At 56.5% G+C, this 17,539-nt stretch overlaps 1 protein-coding gene across 6 annotated transcripts in view; it reads left to right on the forward strand.

The window, feature by feature from the left end:
- AGAP3 (ArfGAP with GTPase domain, ankyrin repeat and PH domain 3) overlaps positions 1-17,539 on the forward strand; it is a 154,858-nt gene that overhangs the window by 52,513 nt on the left and 84,806 nt on the right. For all 6 annotated transcript variants that reach the window (XM_050890676.1, XM_050890678.1, XM_050890677.1 and 3 more), the window contains 5 exons: positions 6,544-6,602; positions 13,896-13,983; positions 14,189-14,269; positions 14,593-14,739; positions 17,005-17,139. In XM_050890676.1, the coding sequence (XP_050746633.1) occupies positions 6,544-6,602; positions 13,896-13,983; positions 14,189-14,269; positions 14,593-14,739; positions 17,005-17,139 (510 nt within the window). The remainder of the gene's footprint in view (positions 1-6,543; positions 6,603-13,895; positions 13,984-14,188; positions 14,270-14,592; positions 14,740-17,004; positions 17,140-17,539) is intronic.

The following is a 17,539-nucleotide window of genomic DNA, read 5'->3' on the forward strand; positions in this document are numbered from 1 at the left end:
GAAGGTGCTAATGCTGACCTGCCTGCCTGGATTTCGGTTAGTGCGTTAGATCAGGTCAGGTCACTGGTGGCTTGCTGTGTGCTGCCACGTGGTCGCTCTTTCTTCCCGGGAGAAGACGGGGATCTCCTGCCTCTTCCAGTGGGGAACGGTGCCCGAGCGGCTGGCGTCAGCCCCTGCACCTCCCGCTGCTCGGCGCAGCCGGCTGGGCAGCAGAAGCACTGCGGATGGGGAGGGGAACGGCGGCGGCGGGGGGACTCCCACACCCACATCAACCTCCTGCAGCTATGGACTTGGACCTTCCTTACGCTGATTTGGGTGTGTAACAGCCGCACAGATACACAGAGTGTATAATATTATACTAACAGAATTTATACCGATGAAGTGCAGGAAATTGCCATATGCTGCATTTTAGTAGCAAACGATCAACACTTGGGATGGACAAAGCTGACATCAGCGAGTTGTGTCAGCGTTTTTTGGCAGTCAGGTACTTGGCCTGTGGCTGTTTTGGGTGGTTGAGAAACTGCTCTTGAGGTGCCTTTCTGACAGCTCCGTGGGTGTCATCCGCGCCCGCCCGCACACGGCTGCTGCACTCACTTCTGCGAGAAGCTGCTGGTAGAGGAGGAAAGCAAGTGCAAGAAAATGGCGGGGGGGGCTCTGTGCTGGGGGAATGATCTGAAAACCAAGCGATGGAGCTGTCCCTGCGAGTGCGGGTGCAGACGGCTGTGGGACGCAGGGGCTTCAGGTGACGTGAGAGCTGACTGACGAGGCATCTTTGGGCCTGCGAATGGGCGCATCACGTCTAGGCGTGGGTCACCCACATGTCAGCGTGGCGTGCACGGGTTGTGGGTGTCCCCTTGCGTGATGAGAGAAGGGTGATGGGCGTGCCCTGGGAGCAGAGCAGTGGCGGTGTAAAAAGGACCAAGGGCCAGTTACGGTGACAGATTTGAAAGACTCAGTTGTGGCATGGACCCCAGGCTGAGGCACGAAAGTGGGTTGTGCTCCAGATCCTCAGGCCTTCCTGAGCTAGCTGATGGTCTTGACGGTCTTGAGTACCTTGTCTAGGTGGTAGGTGGGAATGGTCCAAGTCAAGGCTTTGTGTTTAGTCGTGGCGATTCTTCAGGTGCTGCAGGAACTGCCACATCTTTGGGAGCCTGCTCTTTGGGGCACTCGGGGCAGGAGGAGATGCATGCTGCAGGCTGCTAGTTGATGCAGCTGAAGGCATTTCTTTTTCCTCCTTTTGACAACCAGAGCCAAGCTTCTCATGGTCTGCAGGGAGTGCTAGAAGTGTATGCGTGGAAATGCTGCTTTATTAACCGAGTAACTTGGGGAAGCTGACGCTAACGCCTCCTGGTTTTGAGGAGTTTCAGCTTTCAGGCACCGTTAAAGAAAGCCCCCAAACTCTCTGCAGAAAGCTCGTCCAAAGCCAGAACTGAAGCCTGGCCGGCAGTCAGGCGTGCAGGGGAGCTCGGTCCAAGTGCTCTTCCTCAGTAGCTGCTGTTCTTCTGCGCAAAACTGACTCGCTGTGGAGCAAGCTGGGTGTTTTGGGAAGTGGTGTTGGAGGGCATGCTGCAGGACACCGTGATGCTCCTTCTACGCTCTTGCAGAAGCTGGGAGGCTTCCCAGGCATGCCGCAAGGTGCAGGCAGAGGACATGTGCCTACCCCGGTGTGCAGACACGCGCAGCCTCCTCGCCTCGCTTCTCTGCTTTGCCCAGGCACTGCCTTGCTTCATCCCTAATCCGTGCAATAGAAGACACTTCAGGCAGCTCCACACACTCAGCTAATGGGGAAGGACAGAGGGCGAGTGGGTCGGTGCGAGGAGTAGTGCTCCGTACGGGCAGTTTGAAGTCGGGGTGGGATGTCCTCCTGAACTAGAGGCGCTTTTGTTCCTGTAGGAGTTCATTACTGGAAGGGTTTGTGTGTACGGGTACAGCCTGGGATGGCAGGTGGACATGAGGGTCTTCTGATCCTGACATCTGTGACCTTGGCTCGGAGGGGGCCACAGAGGGGACTGGCCCCTCCAAGATCTGTGTCTCAGTAACTTTTCCAGGTGATTGTGAAGGAATCCCTTGGCTGTCTTCAGTTCAAGGCCACTTCCACCTTAGTCTCTGTTCCTTTGGTCACGTAATCTGTAAGCTCTTGCTTTTTCCCTCCTGGGTACCGGAATAAGAGTGGGTTCATCTGTACCTCTGTGAGCGCTTACACTGGGGGTATCTCGACCCCGAAATGCTGCAGGTAGAGTGCCTTATCGTTACAGCTGGCTCTCCTGCAGTGAAGCAGCTGGGTGGTCTGGGCAGGGTCAGTCGCTGGAGCCACGTGGGACCTTCCACTACAGCCGTCTGCCTTCCTCCTGTTGTGAGTGAGATGCTTTACACAGCGACATGCGCAGTGGACGTGTCCTCTTCCGCTGAACAGGAGGTACTGGAGGAGGACAGCAGAGAGGGTGGAAGGTGCACAACAGCTTCTGCACGAGGAGTGATCCAACAGCTGGGACTCCACAGTGTGGAAAAGAGGGGTTGCAGTGAAAGATGGGGTGGTGCTGGTCAGGCTGGCTAGGGTTGTTAGCTCACCGCCTCTGGTACAGGACCTGGGGACATCCCACGAAGCCAAGCCTAAACCAGAAGAAAGTGGGTTTTCAAGGAATGGGTATTTGTACTGCTGAAACTCCTTGCTAAAGAACAATGTGGAACTGAAATTTTACATGGTTTTAAAAGGAGACAGAACAATTACTCAGAGGAGAGTTTTTTGAGGTTTACTAAATAGGCAAACCACAGGAGATCCCTGAGCTGAAGAAGTCAGCAGCCGCAAACACGTGGGGTCAGAATCATGTACTCTCACCATGTTCCTACTCTTCCTGGATTCCCACATGCCAGCTGATGCTGGAGATGGCGTGCCGGGCTAGGCAGATCCTCGGCCCGAATCCAGATGGCTGTTCTCGGGTAATGATGTTGGGCGGCCTCCTGCCCTCAGCAGAAGCTGCTGCTGGGGCAAAGCAGCCCCCACCGCCCCTGGGGAGGGCAAGCAGCCCCTCAGCAGGGCAGGAGGACACCCTGCTCCCGGTGGTGGCAGAGCAGAGATCTGGTGCCTCTCTGTCAAGCTGCAGTCGCGAATGGATTTCCCAGCAGTAGTGGTGCGGGCTGCAGGTGACTGCCCACCTCCCCGTGCCAGGCACTGCCCGCCGCAAGCCCTGTGCTGTGCTCGGGCGAGCCCTGCTCCCTGTCCCGGAGCAGGGACAGCCCCGTCCCCCGCCTGCAGCCAAAGAGCAGCCGCGGTCTGGGGGTGGTGAGCTGGACGGGACAGGAAGGGCCTCACCCTGCTTAGCCTGGTGTCGAAGCCAGACTGCAGCGTGCGAGCTCCTGGGTGATGATGGCTGCTGCAAGCTGGGGCACAGCACGGCTTAGAGAGGTCCGGTGCGGGTGAGTCAGCGGGCGCTGGGCGCGTCCTCCCCGCTGCTGCGCGGGACAGACGTGAGCGGTGACAGTGAGAGCGTCGCTGCCGGTGTTTCCATCCCGCTCCTTTGTGCCAGCGAGGCTGTCACTCTGGCGCAGGGATTTCTGGCGGCACCATGCAGAGAGGTGCCAGCGCCCTGGCACGCTGCTGAGCAGAGACAGCGCGGGTGCAGCTCTGGGACCAGGGGGCTGACGATGCCGTGCGCAGGCTGGGACGTGCCGGGTCGATCACTGGGGCCGGCTGGTGGTCTGGGCTAAAATTCAGACTTGGCACGTGTTGGGAGCAGATTGACAAGCAGAGGTGTGCAGGTTGTATGTTGGTGTTTTGGGTTAGGCGTGCTGGTGATAGTTAATAGTTTAATGTGTTGTATGGCTGAATGTAGTTAAGTTGGCATTGTGTCACAGTTACGTATTTGTGTTAAGATTTACTCAGAGGCCTTCGCAGCAAGTCAAAAATCAAACTGTTGTTAGTGGACTCCTGAACCTTGGTTAAAAAACAAAGATCTGTTAGAATAATTATCAAAGGAGGCAACTAGCAAAAATCTGGACAGTTTCTCTATCCTCAGCATCTGAGAACAGAAAAAGAGAAGAGCATAGCCTGCCCTCTCCAGGCCTCTCTCTGCCTCTCTTTTCTTCCTTAAGGCCAAGTCAGCGAGTGCATTTGACTTGTGCTCCACTCAGAACCCCTTGAAAAACCTGCTCGGTTTTTGCCAGTTTTTTGTAGTTCAAGGTATATATAGTGAAACAGTGTAAGTATGCTGCCTCGTCTAATCTGGAGGGCGGGAATGCCAGTAAAGGAGAAAGTACTGATGGTGCTTTAACCATCGCAGTTAACTGACAAAGGGACTAAGCAGAGCAGAAGTTATAGGTGGAGGTGACGGCTTTTTTTAGACCAAGTAATGCAGTTGGAAATACAGGTGTGCTGTTACCTTTTTGAAAGGGCTCAGAATTTATCATTTTCCTCCTAACTTAGTAGTTGTTTTAATAAAGATTTTACCTCTGCCTAAAAAAAGAAAGGACAGGTGAAAGACAGAGGCCAAGAAGAAGCGATTCCTCTTAACAAGCTTCATGATGGTTATAAATAACCTTGTTACTGCATCAGACTTGTGTTTTATGTCTGTAGCTTCTGAAAAAGAAGTGTTCATAAATTAGTATGTGTATAATTAGTGTTCATAAATTAGTATATGAATGGTAAACTCTAAGTATGAGCACCGTATTCTTACCTTTTTTTGACACGGTGGAAAAATGCGCTGTGGCCTGCGGGTGCCAGTGGCTGCACAAGTGCCATGATAAAGGCGCAGTGGTGGATCGTCTTTTTTTCCCCTCGCGCATGCCGAGCAGCGGTGGCCCAGCCTGCAGATGTGCAGGCACGAAGGGCAGGGCCCCTGCAAGCCCTCCGGCCACGAGCAGCAGGAGCAGAGTCTTCCCCACGGAGCTGTGGGCTGCACATCTCCCACCGGTTGCCTGGGTGAGGCAGGGAGAGATGAGACAAGGCATTGGCCTGGAGATCGAGCGAGGCTTGCAGCCGTTGTGTGTCCAGCCTTCCCTTGGGAGTTACGAGGGCAGGAACATAAACTGGAGTGACGATACTCATTGACTGGCTTCTGACAGGGCTGAAGAGCCTGGCATTGCCCTCTGATCCTGCCCGGGTCTGGCAGCATCTCCTGCACTGCCCTGGTTTCAGCCTGCGGTGTTTGGCACAGTCCCGGATGAAACACCTACTTGGCAGAGACCTGCAGCCGCCAGCTTGCCCAGCCGGTTTGGGCAGTGCCAGTGCAGACACCAAGAGCTGCCGAGAGCTGGGGCTTGCACCGCGAGCGGGGTGGTGGGGTCGGTGCTGCCGGCAGCAGCGGCAGGCAGGGAGGAGTCGCCGGGGTGGGGAAGGGCGGCTCGCAGCTCCTGCGCTGGCGGCCGCTGCGGGACGGGGCGGCGGGGCAGGTCTAGAGCCGTCCTCCTCTTTGGCCTGGCGTCCCGCTGCGGCCTCGGGTGACGGCTGAGCAGCCGTAGCGCCCAGGCCGTCGTGTTTAATCGCTGCCCGCGGTTGGGTCTCACGGATTCGCCTCTTCCCCTTTTGAACCCATCTGAGATTTCCATTTCTGCAGTAGTCTGTGGCAGCGAATTTGCTAAGTTTATTGCAGGTTCTTGAAGAAGCAGTGCTCCCGCAGGTTTCCGGTCTCCAGAAATCCTTTATTATTTTTACACTATTAACATAGAGCAAGTGCTGCTCTTTTGTTTCGGGCCCCCTATCCTGTAGCCATCTGGCTTTGGGTGGAGGATGTACTTCCTCGTCCAAGGCAAATGAAAGGCTCTGGTTTTGTTAGGAGTGGCTGCTGGCTACTTCTGATGTTCAAGGTGTTCTCCAGGCTCTTGCTCTTCCTCCTGTGAGTCTGGTTTTATTTGGGAAGTCTGTTGTTTGACCAGCTCCTGGAGATTGTTTGGATGTAAATGAAGCGTTTGTGATTTCTGTGGCAGAAGAGAGGGTGTTTCCTGCGCCACTCAAAGCCGTGCCTGATTGTTACCACCTTCTTAAGCCTATTACAATGTTCTGCAAATTACATAACGTACGCATAATTAATTGTGTTCACTTTCAGTCACGAACATAGATTATAGCGTGTCTTCGGCTCTTTATCTACACTGCATATGACACACTGGTATTGTAGCCTGAGTGCAGTGCTCAGGGCACTGCTTTCGCCGTTACGTGCCCTTGGTTCTGGGGTCCTTTACAGCATGCGCCCCCCAAAAAGGCATCTAGTCTCTGGTGTTACCCTTCTCCCATGTGCCTTGAGGAAGGGGATGCTGTAGGGCTTTTTGTGCTCCCGCAGGGCAGGAGGGAGGGTCCCTAGCCCATGGTGCGTGGGCTCTACGCTGCCTTGCTGCCCTCGGCTTGGCCGCTTCCTCCGGAGCTCTGGCTGCAGAGCCTCCCAGGCACGGGCAGCATCGAGACCTCATGCAGCTTTGTGTCTCTGGATGAGGTGGAAGGGAGGGAAAAGCCATAAATATCCTGCCTGGAGGGAGCGGGGAGAGCATGGCGGGATCCTTCTTAGGATCTCGAGGGAGACCATGGTGACCTGATGATTTCTCCTCTCTGTTCTGCAGATTCGTTTGTGAACAGCCAGGAATGGACCCTGAGTCGCTCGGTGCCTGAGCTGAAGGTGGTGAGTACTCGTGGCTTGTGCCTCGGATACCCCTGGTTCTCTGATGCTCCTCCAAATCCCCAAGAAAAACCCATGTTTTAATGTGGCCAAGTGGAAATACATAGAGGCTTCAGCCTCACAGAGGGGAGAGAGGAGCTGCGGCTGCTGCTGTGCTGGGGGAAGGCAAGAGCTTCTCGGTGGCTCACGCTTGTAACGGAGAGGGTGTTGGTCTGGGAGAGCACTCGGATGTGAAGGTTGAAAGGCAATACCTGAGCTCTTCACCCTTCCTGCTGGCCATAGCAGAGTCGTAATTCCCGACTGGGTACTGCTGCACGGGCTAGACCTTCTGGTGTAGCAGAAGCAGGGGCAGATCCTGAGCAGCGGTACAGGCATGCACCCACGGTCGTCACCCTCAGAGCAGCCGTCCAAGCGTGGGAGTTAGCTGCGTGGGAGGTATCACCTCTCCGTTTGAACCTCGTTGACTTCAGCTCTGCGCTAGTGCTTCCCTGGCCTCTACCGGCCACCTCCCAGAGACAACTGCCCCGTGGTGTCCCTGCTGTGGAGGGATGCTGGTGGGATGAAACCGTCACCTCTGGTGCTTTGTTCTGCCAAACAGAGGGGAGGAAGCTCCTCCCGTTTGTCAGCGCGGGGCGGGTTTCCCAGGGCGCGCCCTTACCGGGCTTCATCACCTACCTGTGGGATGTGGTCTCTGGTAGGGGGGCTGCCTCTGCCCCAGACACAGCTCCCTTCATGTGGGACGAGGTCACGAGGGAGGGGGCCTGGTCTCGGGGTGCGGCACCTCTGAGATGGGAGACGTTTCCCATGGCCTGCCATCGCTGATGGCTGTGCGCTGGCTTGCCGGGGCCGTCTGTGAGCCGGCACAGGTCAGCGGTGCAGGAGGACACAGAGGGTGTTGTGCTCGAGCTGGGCTGGCTAGTGAGCACGAGGGGCAGAAGCCATGCCTGGGGCAAGGGAGGAAGCGTGGCTCCTTGCTGGTGGCGATGAGTTAGTGGGCTGGTTCGGGCGTTCATGGAAAGGCACCCTCGGCAGCCGTGCTGCGAGCGCTGGAGCAGCGCTGGAAGGGATGTCGGGGTGGGCAGGATGCTGCAGGCGCTTCCAAGTGTCTGGCTGTTTTCGGGGACCTCAGCAATCTGTTCCATCGCTCCGCTCTTCTTGCGCTCTCCATGGCAGCCTTTAACTCCCTTTGAAGACTGTTGGCATGTCTCCCTTCAGCCCTGAAAGATTAATTTTTTTCAATCTTAATCCGAGAAACAAGAAGCCTTTTTGCAAAACATACCAGCACCATACTGCCACAATTTTTCTTAATGTGCTGTTAAGTAAAAAATTAAAACAAACTTTGAATATTCATTTGTTAGTTTGGCTTGTAAAATGTGTGTCTGTTCAAAAATATTCTTGCAGCTATTCTGTGTATTGCCTTCTGACATTTTAACATTCTGCAGGCTACAAAACAGTACTGCAAGCTAAACAAACCTAAAGCTTTTAGTTCTTCCTCAATTAGCACAATTCTTTTCCCATGTTTTCCATGACCTCCAGGGATCTCCGTTGCTCCGGGGTTTCATCCGGCCGATGCAGGTCTTCCTAAAAGCCTGGAGGCCTTTCAGAGTCCTGGTTCAGTCCTGGCCTTGCTGGACTGAAGCCCTTTCCATCGTGTCTCTGGGGTTAGGCTGCAGCAGCCGACTGTGGCGGGGGACCCCGTGCTTGGGCGGGCAGACCTCTGGGCGGTGGGGTGGTCGTCCGTGATTTCTTCTTTCTGCAGCTGTGAAGGGCAGGACGTCGCGTAGCGGCAGAGCTGCTCCTGCCTGGGTCTGGGGTGGCGGTCAGCCAGCGGGGACAAGGAAAGCCAGGCAGGTCCTGAGCTTTCGGGCGGGTGTCTAAGGGGCCCGTTCCATACTGCGCTGCTGCGGCCCTGGCTGCCCCGTGGGTGCGCCAGCGCGACGATGCCTCTCTTCCTCGGCTCCCATCTCGCCCACCCCAGCGGTGTGGCCGTCCCCGTCCGTCACAGGGCCCAGCTCTTCTCCCCAGGTCTCTGCAGACAGATTGGTCTTCGAGCAAGCGTCCCGAGTTACCACCAGGTTACGGTGGTACAGAAGGGGTCCCCACATGGCACCCATCCTGGAGTCTGTACAGGAATCGCTAAATAGATGGCTGAGACTTGGCAAGAAACGTTCCCAGGCTTTGCTCCCTTCCAGTTTTCAAGCAGCTCTCCCCTCGGCTCCCACCTCAGCCTCACCGGCCCAGTCCTCAGAGGCACGCTCCATGCAGGGAGGTGCTCCGAGTGGAGCAAGGTCTTGCCTGCGCAGCTGGCACGGGCCCGGCAGCGATCTCGGCAGTGCTGCAGAAGCGGCTCCCGCGGCAGAGGCACCCAGTCCTCGGTCCTGCCTGTGTGATGCTTCACCAAGTGCACCACGTGGCCCCGTGAAAAACGTGTCTGAAACCAAAAGACATCCTAGTGCAGGGCAAGCTCAGGGTCCTTTGATAAATGGCAGAGCACACTGTTTATGATGGGAGAGGCTTGCACGAAGCACCCGCTCTGTCTCTGATCTGCCAGTCCTTGTCCCCAAGGGAGACCTACACTGAGCCTACGAACCAAGATTCATAATTCTGTGAGTATGGAAAACCACAGACTCGTTGGGGGCTTCTGTTTCATGGCACATAAAGTGTTGACCGCAGCCCACGTCCCTCCTTCTGCAGGAATGAACTGTTTCCCTCAGCTCTCCTGCAGGAGGTAAGAATTGTACTGCTTTCTTCCCTGCTCATGTTCCCATTTGCACCACAAGTGGTCAGTGTACTTTCTCTAAGGTTCTTTAATAGCTTGATATATTTAAGTTATGCTCAGCAGTTTTTCCCACCTCAATTTTGTCCTGAAGCTTCCTCCATCTGCTGCAGGCTTAGAGGAGTCTGTGTCTGAGAGAAGGCAGTGGTTCCTGCAAACCTTGCCTTCCCTGTGGGCAAGGCACAAATGATGCCTGTTGGTGGGGACTCGTCCCCCAGACCCGATACTGGGCAATATCAGCCCTTCACTGGCCAGCACAGAGGCAGGCTGCATTCCCTTGTTCTCCCAACATGTCTTGATACAGAGGTTTCCATGGTGCCTACACACCTCGTTTTACTTCGGTTTGCTGCCTCTAAGGGGTTATGTTCCTCAAGACTGTCAGTTCTATTTGAGCTTGTTTATAACACCAGATGAGGCTAAGACAAAGCAGAAGTGTATTTCAGCAAGACGTAGGTCAGGATTTTGGTTATAAGCAAAGTGTAAATGCAGCCTCCATCCAAGTTTTAGAGCACTAAATATTGTCGGAGTGTTTACTCTCTGATGTTGCGTGGAATCCTAGCTGCCAGGCGGCCTCAGGGAGCCACTCTGTTTTGCAAAGGTTTCCGCAGGGACAGGAGCTGCGGTTAGCCTGGGCACAGGGCTGAGCCCCTGAGCTGCCCACCCTGCGCAGTGGTCTCCACAGTTTCTTCTCTGTCTCCACCTCTTTATATCCCAGACTGCTCACGCTGCCGTCGAAGTGCGGCAGCAGCAGGGAGGGCTTGGCTGGAGGAAGGGATGTTGCCTTCGTTCACGACACGGGCTACGGCATTCGTGTAGCCCTTACGTCTCCGCAGATCACTTGGCTCCAGAAGCACGTGTGCGTTACCTGTGAGGTTTACAGTCTGGTACGTGTTCTTATCTGTCTAAACGCGCTGTGTATGATCTGTAATTACTGTTGCGGGTGACAGACCTGGCAGCGATGCGTTCGGCCCGGGCATGCCCGTGGGAGCACGTTGATCTGCACTTCCTAGTCCTGGGCTCCTGGTGCCCCAGTCCCGCTGCTCGCTGGCTCCGTGCAGCGTGGGCACAAGAGGTGCCGGCAGACTGGACGGGTTTCCTGCGCTCCTATAGCTCAGTCTGCCGCCAGCTGAGCGCCCGCTGCTGTGGGACTGGTGTGTCTTCGCCTCTCGCCAGGAGCATGCGGGTAGCCCGGGGTGGGACCCAGTGCAGCGGGAGCTTTCGAGCACCTGGCTGAAAGCTGGAGAACCTGCCCGGTGGTGACTCACTCACCAAGCTCATCCCTTCGGCTGGAAAAGGTCGGCCATAAACTTCTCTTTGGTGGCAGAGGCAGCTTTAATGTTCCCAGCCACTCCTCTCTCCTCACCTCCCACTTCTTTCGGTGCTGGTGGGGCTGGTGTGTGGCTGTACTGCAGACCTGCTCTGGCAACTGAGCAGCTTTGAAAATAGCACTGCAAACAAGTGCCAGGCCAGACCGCTGGTTCTTGATTCCTTTTGCTCCAGAGTCACACAGACCGTGTCAGTGGCGCAGCCAGGGGCATAATGCAAGGTGGATACAGGGGGCGAGCGTGGGGTGCGGGGGGGACGGTCCCTGCAGGCAGGCGGCATGGACCACCGTGCTACTGCAGTTAGGCCGCTTCTGGCAGCATGGTATGTCTGCCCTGTGCCGCAGCCTGCTGCGTGGGTGTCACCACAGGTTGTGTCTGCGAGACCTGCCTACGGTCCCCACGTACTGAGACAGGGAGTAGGTCTTGGCAAGCAGGGAAGAGCCAGTGGCCGGAGCTGAAATCATCATGGCCCACGCTTGGACGTCATGAGGAAGCGTTACCAGAGTGTGTTGTGGGCTCTGGAAGCCCTGCCCCGACAGTGCGGCTCTCCGTCCCATCCCCTGGCACAGGCAGGGTGCACTGGGGACGCCTGGGGCCAGCCGACCCCTTCCCCGGCCCTGGGAGTGCAGGAGTGGGCACAGCCTGAGGCAGCAGCCGGGCAGGGAGAGCAGCCCCCAGCCCCAACACGCAGGACTGGGGTCTCTTGGGGCGACATGTTCCCTGCCGGGCTGGGTCTGGGCTGAGCGGGCAGCAGGTTTCGTTCCTGGCGCTCGGAGGGGCCGGGCTGAGGAGGGCTGTGGATGGGGTGAGGGCACGGCATGCGGCACCTGCTCGGGAAGGAGCTGGTCCTCGCTCAGCTGCGTGGGCTCTTTCCTGAGTCGGCTGGCAGTGCCATGTCCACGTTTGCAGGAGCTGGGCTCGCTGGAGCTCGGGAGGAGGGTTCTCCCATGACAGCAGACAAGTGGAGAGCTCTGACACTGCCGTGCCTTGTGCTGGTTTCTGATACCCAGGTAACACTTGGAGACAAGTGATGGGATTTTGGTTTTGTCTCTCGTATGTGTAAGGGTATGTGCTGTTTTCATGAACGCTATTACCTTTTCAGTGCTGTGTGCCTGCTTGAAATTTTCATCATAAAGATACTGTACTTCTGCCTGTGTCTTTCTGCGCAGAAATACACCCACCGGGTCTGTGCAGCACCTCCACGGAGACTCTGGTATTTCCAGCAAATGCGAGTACTCTGCACGTGCCCAGTGAATCTCATGGTCTGGTCCAGTGGTGGGTTTAGGAAGGGTGCAAGGTCAGTGGTGCACTGCCAAACACTGTAGTGTCACTGTGCATTTGGTGTGAAGCAGCTGTGGACACGCAGGGGATGTTGGATTTTCCAGAAACACGGCAGCCGCATTGGGAGGTCTGCACAGGGGTGTCTCTGGTGGCTTCTGTCTGGTAGATGTACCAGACGTCTTAAATCCCAGTGAAACGGCAAGTCCCCACAATCCATGCTAACTAGTCCTGGGGACAGAGAAGGAGGATGCCTACAGAAGCATTTGGGTAGATGGTAAGCTGGGCAGCAACAACAACAAGTCTGTTTCAGTCATGTATTCAGTGGGACAGAGTGAACCTTCAGTAGTGGAGAAACCCCCAGGCTCCGGGTTGCGCGGGGCAGTGCAGGCAGGTGCTCTGAATGGCCGTGTTGGTGTGTCGGACACCCACCCCCAGGATGTCTTCATGGGAGCACTGGGAGCGTGGTTTAGGCACAGGAGGAGGTGTAGGGTGCCCTACAGCAGGAGTCGGTTACATACCAGGAGCTCCGTGGTAAGGCCAGACTATCCAAAGCCAAACGTAGGTTAGGTGCTTTTTGGGAAGCCATGTGGAAAAGGAGCGGGGAGCTTGCTTTGCCCAGGTACAGTGAGCTGTGGCCTGAGCTCAGCCAGGACGGCTTCCTGGGCTCTGCGCGGTAAACAGCTGGTAGGAGCTTGCCTGCCTTCTTCACCAGGGTTTTGAGGTGCGCAGGCCTGTGTAAGAAGTGAATTAGGAACGGCTCTTCTGGCTCCTGACTGAGAGCACCTCTCCACAGGCCTGGGGTATCGGGAGGAGGCAGAAGAGCACGCTGCGGGCGAAGGGTGCCTCTGCATCACCCCGACATTTCTACTCCAGCTCCATCAGAGCAACGCTGCAGCTGAGGCTAGAGGAGCACAAGATGGGATGCTCAGTAACACAAGAGCCCGCTCCAGAAGCTGCATTGTCCCTGTGGATGTGGGGAATAGCTGTGGGATATAAGCTGACCAGTCGGAACTAGATTTTTTGCAAAGATGACAGAAGATGGCCCTTTACCCCAGGATTGCTCTCCCATCAGCAGGCAGGGCCACTTGCAAGCCCTTAGGCACTGGAGGTTTTTTAAACCGTTGGGAAAATGCTGACTTTAGGAAGAACAGGGTTGTCTGGCTGACCTATCCTGGGACAGCTACGTTCATTTTGTAGCATATTTGTGGGGTGATCCAGACTGACAGACCCCTAGCCTAGTGTGTTTTAACCCAGTTAAAAATTAGTGCCAGGTACCTTTATTTTTCAACTCAGTTAAAAATTAGTGCTGGATGTCTTTCTGTGTAGGCAGCACAGCCAGCTCCACCGGGAAACGTGCACTCTGCTACAGCAGCATCACTGCCGCAGCGAGGAGCAAGCGCTGTGCCTTGCTGCTGGTATCGGAAGCAGCAGCTGTACCAAACGCACGGCCAGTCTCTGCTCTCATTCTCCGTGTGGGAAATGCTGTTGAGAGCTGTAATGCCCCAAAATTTGGCGATGTGTGAGCTGGGAGAAGAGGTTTTTTCCTTGTGAGTTGACTGTGGCTTGGGAGGGCAAGTGTCCCCCACCGAGGAGCAGGAGGGCTGTGGGAAGAGCTAACATGGAGCTGATGGGGCTGTGCCTGTTTGGGGGAGGACGAGGGTCCTCACCACCCTCCGTCTGGGTGGCTGTGACCCAGTACCTGCTGCTTTCTGCCCGGCTGAGACCAGTTAATGCCTCCAGGCTTCTCACCAAGTACCAGCTGGGTTGTGCCATCCCCTGTGCCCTCTCGTGACCGTCTCTGCCCACCATCGGCACGCGCCCGGTTACTGGTGGTCTCGCCTCGCAGGGGTGGCCTTGTATAGAGGGAGGCGTGCTGGGGATGCGGGCAGTGGGTGATGTGTGCCTCTGTTTCAGGGCATCGTGGGGAACCTGTCCAGTGGCAAGTCAGCCCTCGTGCACCGCTACCTGACCGGCACCTACGTGCAGGAGGAGTCTCCAGAGGGTAAGGTCTGGTTCCCAGGGCACCTGGGGGGTGGTCTGGGTCCTCGCTCTTCTCCCCAGTTCTAAAGGTGACCCTCATCTCTGCACCTCATCTGCCACTGCCGCAGGGCTCTGCAGCCTCCCCTGACCTTCGTTAGGGGTTTCCCCTGCTTGCCGCCTGCCCCCCTCCCCCTGAACTTGACATGCTGCTTTGCTCTCTTCCCAAGGTGGCCGGTTTAAGAAGGAGATCGTAGTGGATGGTCAGAGCTACTTGCTGCTGATTCGAGATGAAGGGGGCCCCCCGAACTCCAGGTAGGAGACCCGTACCTCCTGCGGTCCCTTCCCACTCTGTCCTGCCAGAGGGATTGGAGGGCTCCTGGGGAGGGACCTACTTGGCCGCCCCTTGGGAGCCCGGTCGTGGGAGAACACGAGGACTGCGAGGCCTGTGCTCTCTGTTGACCCCAGGGTTTCCCCGCGGTGCCGGGGAGCTTGTGCTGCAGGGCCTGGGGCGTGCGCTCGGCTGAGCCCGGCCTCAGCACCCCACACGCCTGCCCTGTGGCTGCCCTTGCTGGCGGCTCTGGGCACAGGGCTCCGGGATGCTTGTCTGGGCTGTAACGGCTGGTGTGTCTCCCTCAGTTTGCTGCCTGGGTCGATGCTGTGGTGTTTGTCTTCAGCCTGGAGGACGAGATCAGCTTCCAGACAGTCTACAACTACTACCTGCGGCTCTGCAGCTACCGGAACACAGCGGAGGTGCCGATGGTGCTGGTGGGCACGCAGGGTGAGAGCGGGGCAGCCGGGCATCCTCCCTGCCTCGGTCAGGAGCACTGGTGACTTGTCAACACTGGCAAGAGAGCGCAGGGTGCTAGCCCTGCGAGTGTGTCAGGGGATCCCGGTCTGTAAGCCGTACGTGGGACTGAGTGACGCTGAGGCCCCTAGCCTAGGGCCCTGGAGGATCTGAGTAATTCCTTCTCAGACCACCTCAGCTTTCCTGCAGAGAGCTGCCTTACTTCATGGAGCCACTCTCCTCTTCGAAATGCCCAAACCTGCTGGCGTTGCCTGCCTTCCTCAATTCTGCCTGCAGCAGCTGGGTGCAGGCAGGAGTCAGGGCCTGGGTGTGGGAGGGTTTTCTGCTGGTGCATTGCCCTTCGTCCTCTGGGGGTGAGCTGCAGCAGGGAACGTTTCAGGGGACGGCAGTTTGCTTTCAGCACCCCGAGAAGAGGCCTGACCTGTGGAGCACCGTCTCCCCTGAGGTGCTGCCAGAACATGTGGATGTGGGGAAGAGCAGCAGTAACCCAGAACTACCCTCCCCCTCCTCTCCCGCGCAGCGCTGGGGCCTGGAGCCAGCTGGGCCTGGGACGGAGGCCATAAGGGAACTGTCACGAAACCGCAGCTGAGGCTGCCAGTGGGTGCGGGCAGCAGAGGAGACAGGAGACGCAGTGCCTGGAGCCCCATCTGGGCACCCCAGACGTGCCTGGGCAAGGAGCTGCCGATGGAGAGGGGCTGCCGGGAGAGAGGGCAGCCCTTGAGCGGGATTCCTGCTTTGCACACTGTGTGTCAGAGGCAGCCTGGCTGTGGGTGCCGGGGACGCAGGGAGGGGCAGTAACGAGGGCATTGCTGCAGGTGTCTGCTCTGCATTTCCAAAACAAGTGTCCTTCCTGCCTGTAGACGGTAAAGCACAGGCAGAGGGAGCCTGGGGCTGCAGAAGTTGTCTGGATGGAAGGGTGACAGCAGAGAGCGGGAGCAGGGGACAGAGGACGCGAGGGAAAAGGGTCTTGGCAGGACCCAGTTCCTGAGCAGTGCGGCCTGTTCCTGGCGAAGAAGAAACTCTGAGGCTGGGAAGACAGGCAGTGACAGCGGGAGGGGAGTCGCAGGGGTGTCTGCTCTGGACCCCAGATTAAGAGTAGAACAAAGTTGTTAAACTTTGGATATTTAAAGATTATGGAATTCATTTTAGGACTGAGTGATCTTGGTTCAGGACTGGGCTGGGGTTGCAGGCACATGCAAGGCTCAGGAGTGGGGAAGAGTGATATGGCAGAGGGGTCAGTGATCATTGCTGTCCCAGACTTAGAGCCAGGTGAGGTCACAACCTTGGTACAGTCACACTAAGCAACCCACTGGAGAGTTCGAGGAGGACTTCTTTACAGTGCGAGACCCGGTACTCCTTCGGCTCCTCCTGAGAGGGTTCATTTACAGCCCCTGCTTGTCCCTGGCATGTCTTCAAGGAATCAGATTCCTCTTGGGAAGGTAGTTTTTCCAAAACATGCGGGCACTTAGCAGCCATCTGGGATACAAATTAAGCCTATTTTTCAGTGTTGTCCACCAAGACCTCAACTGTGAGTGCATCCTAGCTGAGTCGTCTTTCCCAATGAACTGAGGGTGATTTCTCCTTTTTGATTCTTTAACGTGTAGGGTATGGCCATGAGACCTAAAACCATTGAGACTGGCAAATCCATTTTACTCTGCAACTGAGGCAGACTTGCAGATGGGTGCACTCGCTCGTTCCAGCAGCCGTGACCAGTGACACATTGACAGATGGCAACGTTAGTCATTTCTAATGCATGTAAACACCGTGCATCCTCATGCAGATGAGGCTGTAGTTGGACCCAGGGTCAGGCTCTTTACACCTTTGCCCCCAGCACTCTGTCTGCTGTCACTGAGTGTCCTGCTGTCTTCAACAGCTGCCCTGTTCACAACATGGTTGTGTGAATTCTTGGTGGTGTGTCCCATTCCTAACATCCAGGCTGCCTTGCCTTGCCAACCACACCTCCCACGGGTTTCTGCCCTCTTGTCTTCAGAAACGTCAGTGACTGGATGGTTAGGAGAGTTGAATAAGGTTCATTTAAAAAGGTTCATTTAACAAATCCATTTTTCTGCAAACGTGGGACTTTGTTATCTAAGGCATTTATAGGAGAGGGGGTGTACTATGAAGGTGGGTATCTCAGTGTGTGAAGGGAGGGAGGGAGGCCAGGAGTGTGTCCTGGGACCTGTGGATAGATGGGACACAGGCGCTTGCTTTTCAGCCTCCTCTCCCTTTGGTTTCCAGATGCCATCAGCGCCACGAACCCCCGGGTCATTGACGATTCTCGGGCGCGGAAGCTTTCCAATGATTTGAAGCGCTGCACGTACTACGAGACCTGTGCCACCTACGGACTGAACGTGGAGAGAGTCTTCCAGGATGGTAACTGCAGCCGGTGGAGGGTGTCCGGGCGAGACAGGGCAGCAGTGCTGTCCCAGAGAGGGGGCTTACACTACCTAGACCACTGGCTGTCGATGAGAATGGCGTGCTGCTGTGAGGCCAAGGGAGTTAGGCACATGTTTGCATGCAGTGCTGTTGCTTTACACGCGCAGACCGGGTCCAAGGAGTAGGACGTGCTGTATGTGTGGCAGGATTCCTCTGTGTGGCGTGTAGGTGAACTGCACGTGGATGTGCACGAGGGACCGCAGAGCAGGGCTGGGCAGCACCTTTCTCCTGCCTTTCTTGCAGGGGCTGTCCTCTGGGTAGCCACTTGTTCCAGAGAGCAGAGAGGCTGCAGGGGACGGTTGCATCCCCATGGTGGGCCTGTGCAGCACAGCAGTCT

Source organism: Gymnogyps californianus, chromosome 2 (genome assembly GCF_018139145.2).
Source record: "Gymnogyps californianus isolate 813 chromosome 2, ASM1813914v2, whole genome shotgun sequence".
NCBI classification, from domain to species: Eukaryota; Metazoa; Chordata; class Aves; order Accipitriformes; family Cathartidae; genus Gymnogyps; species Gymnogyps californianus.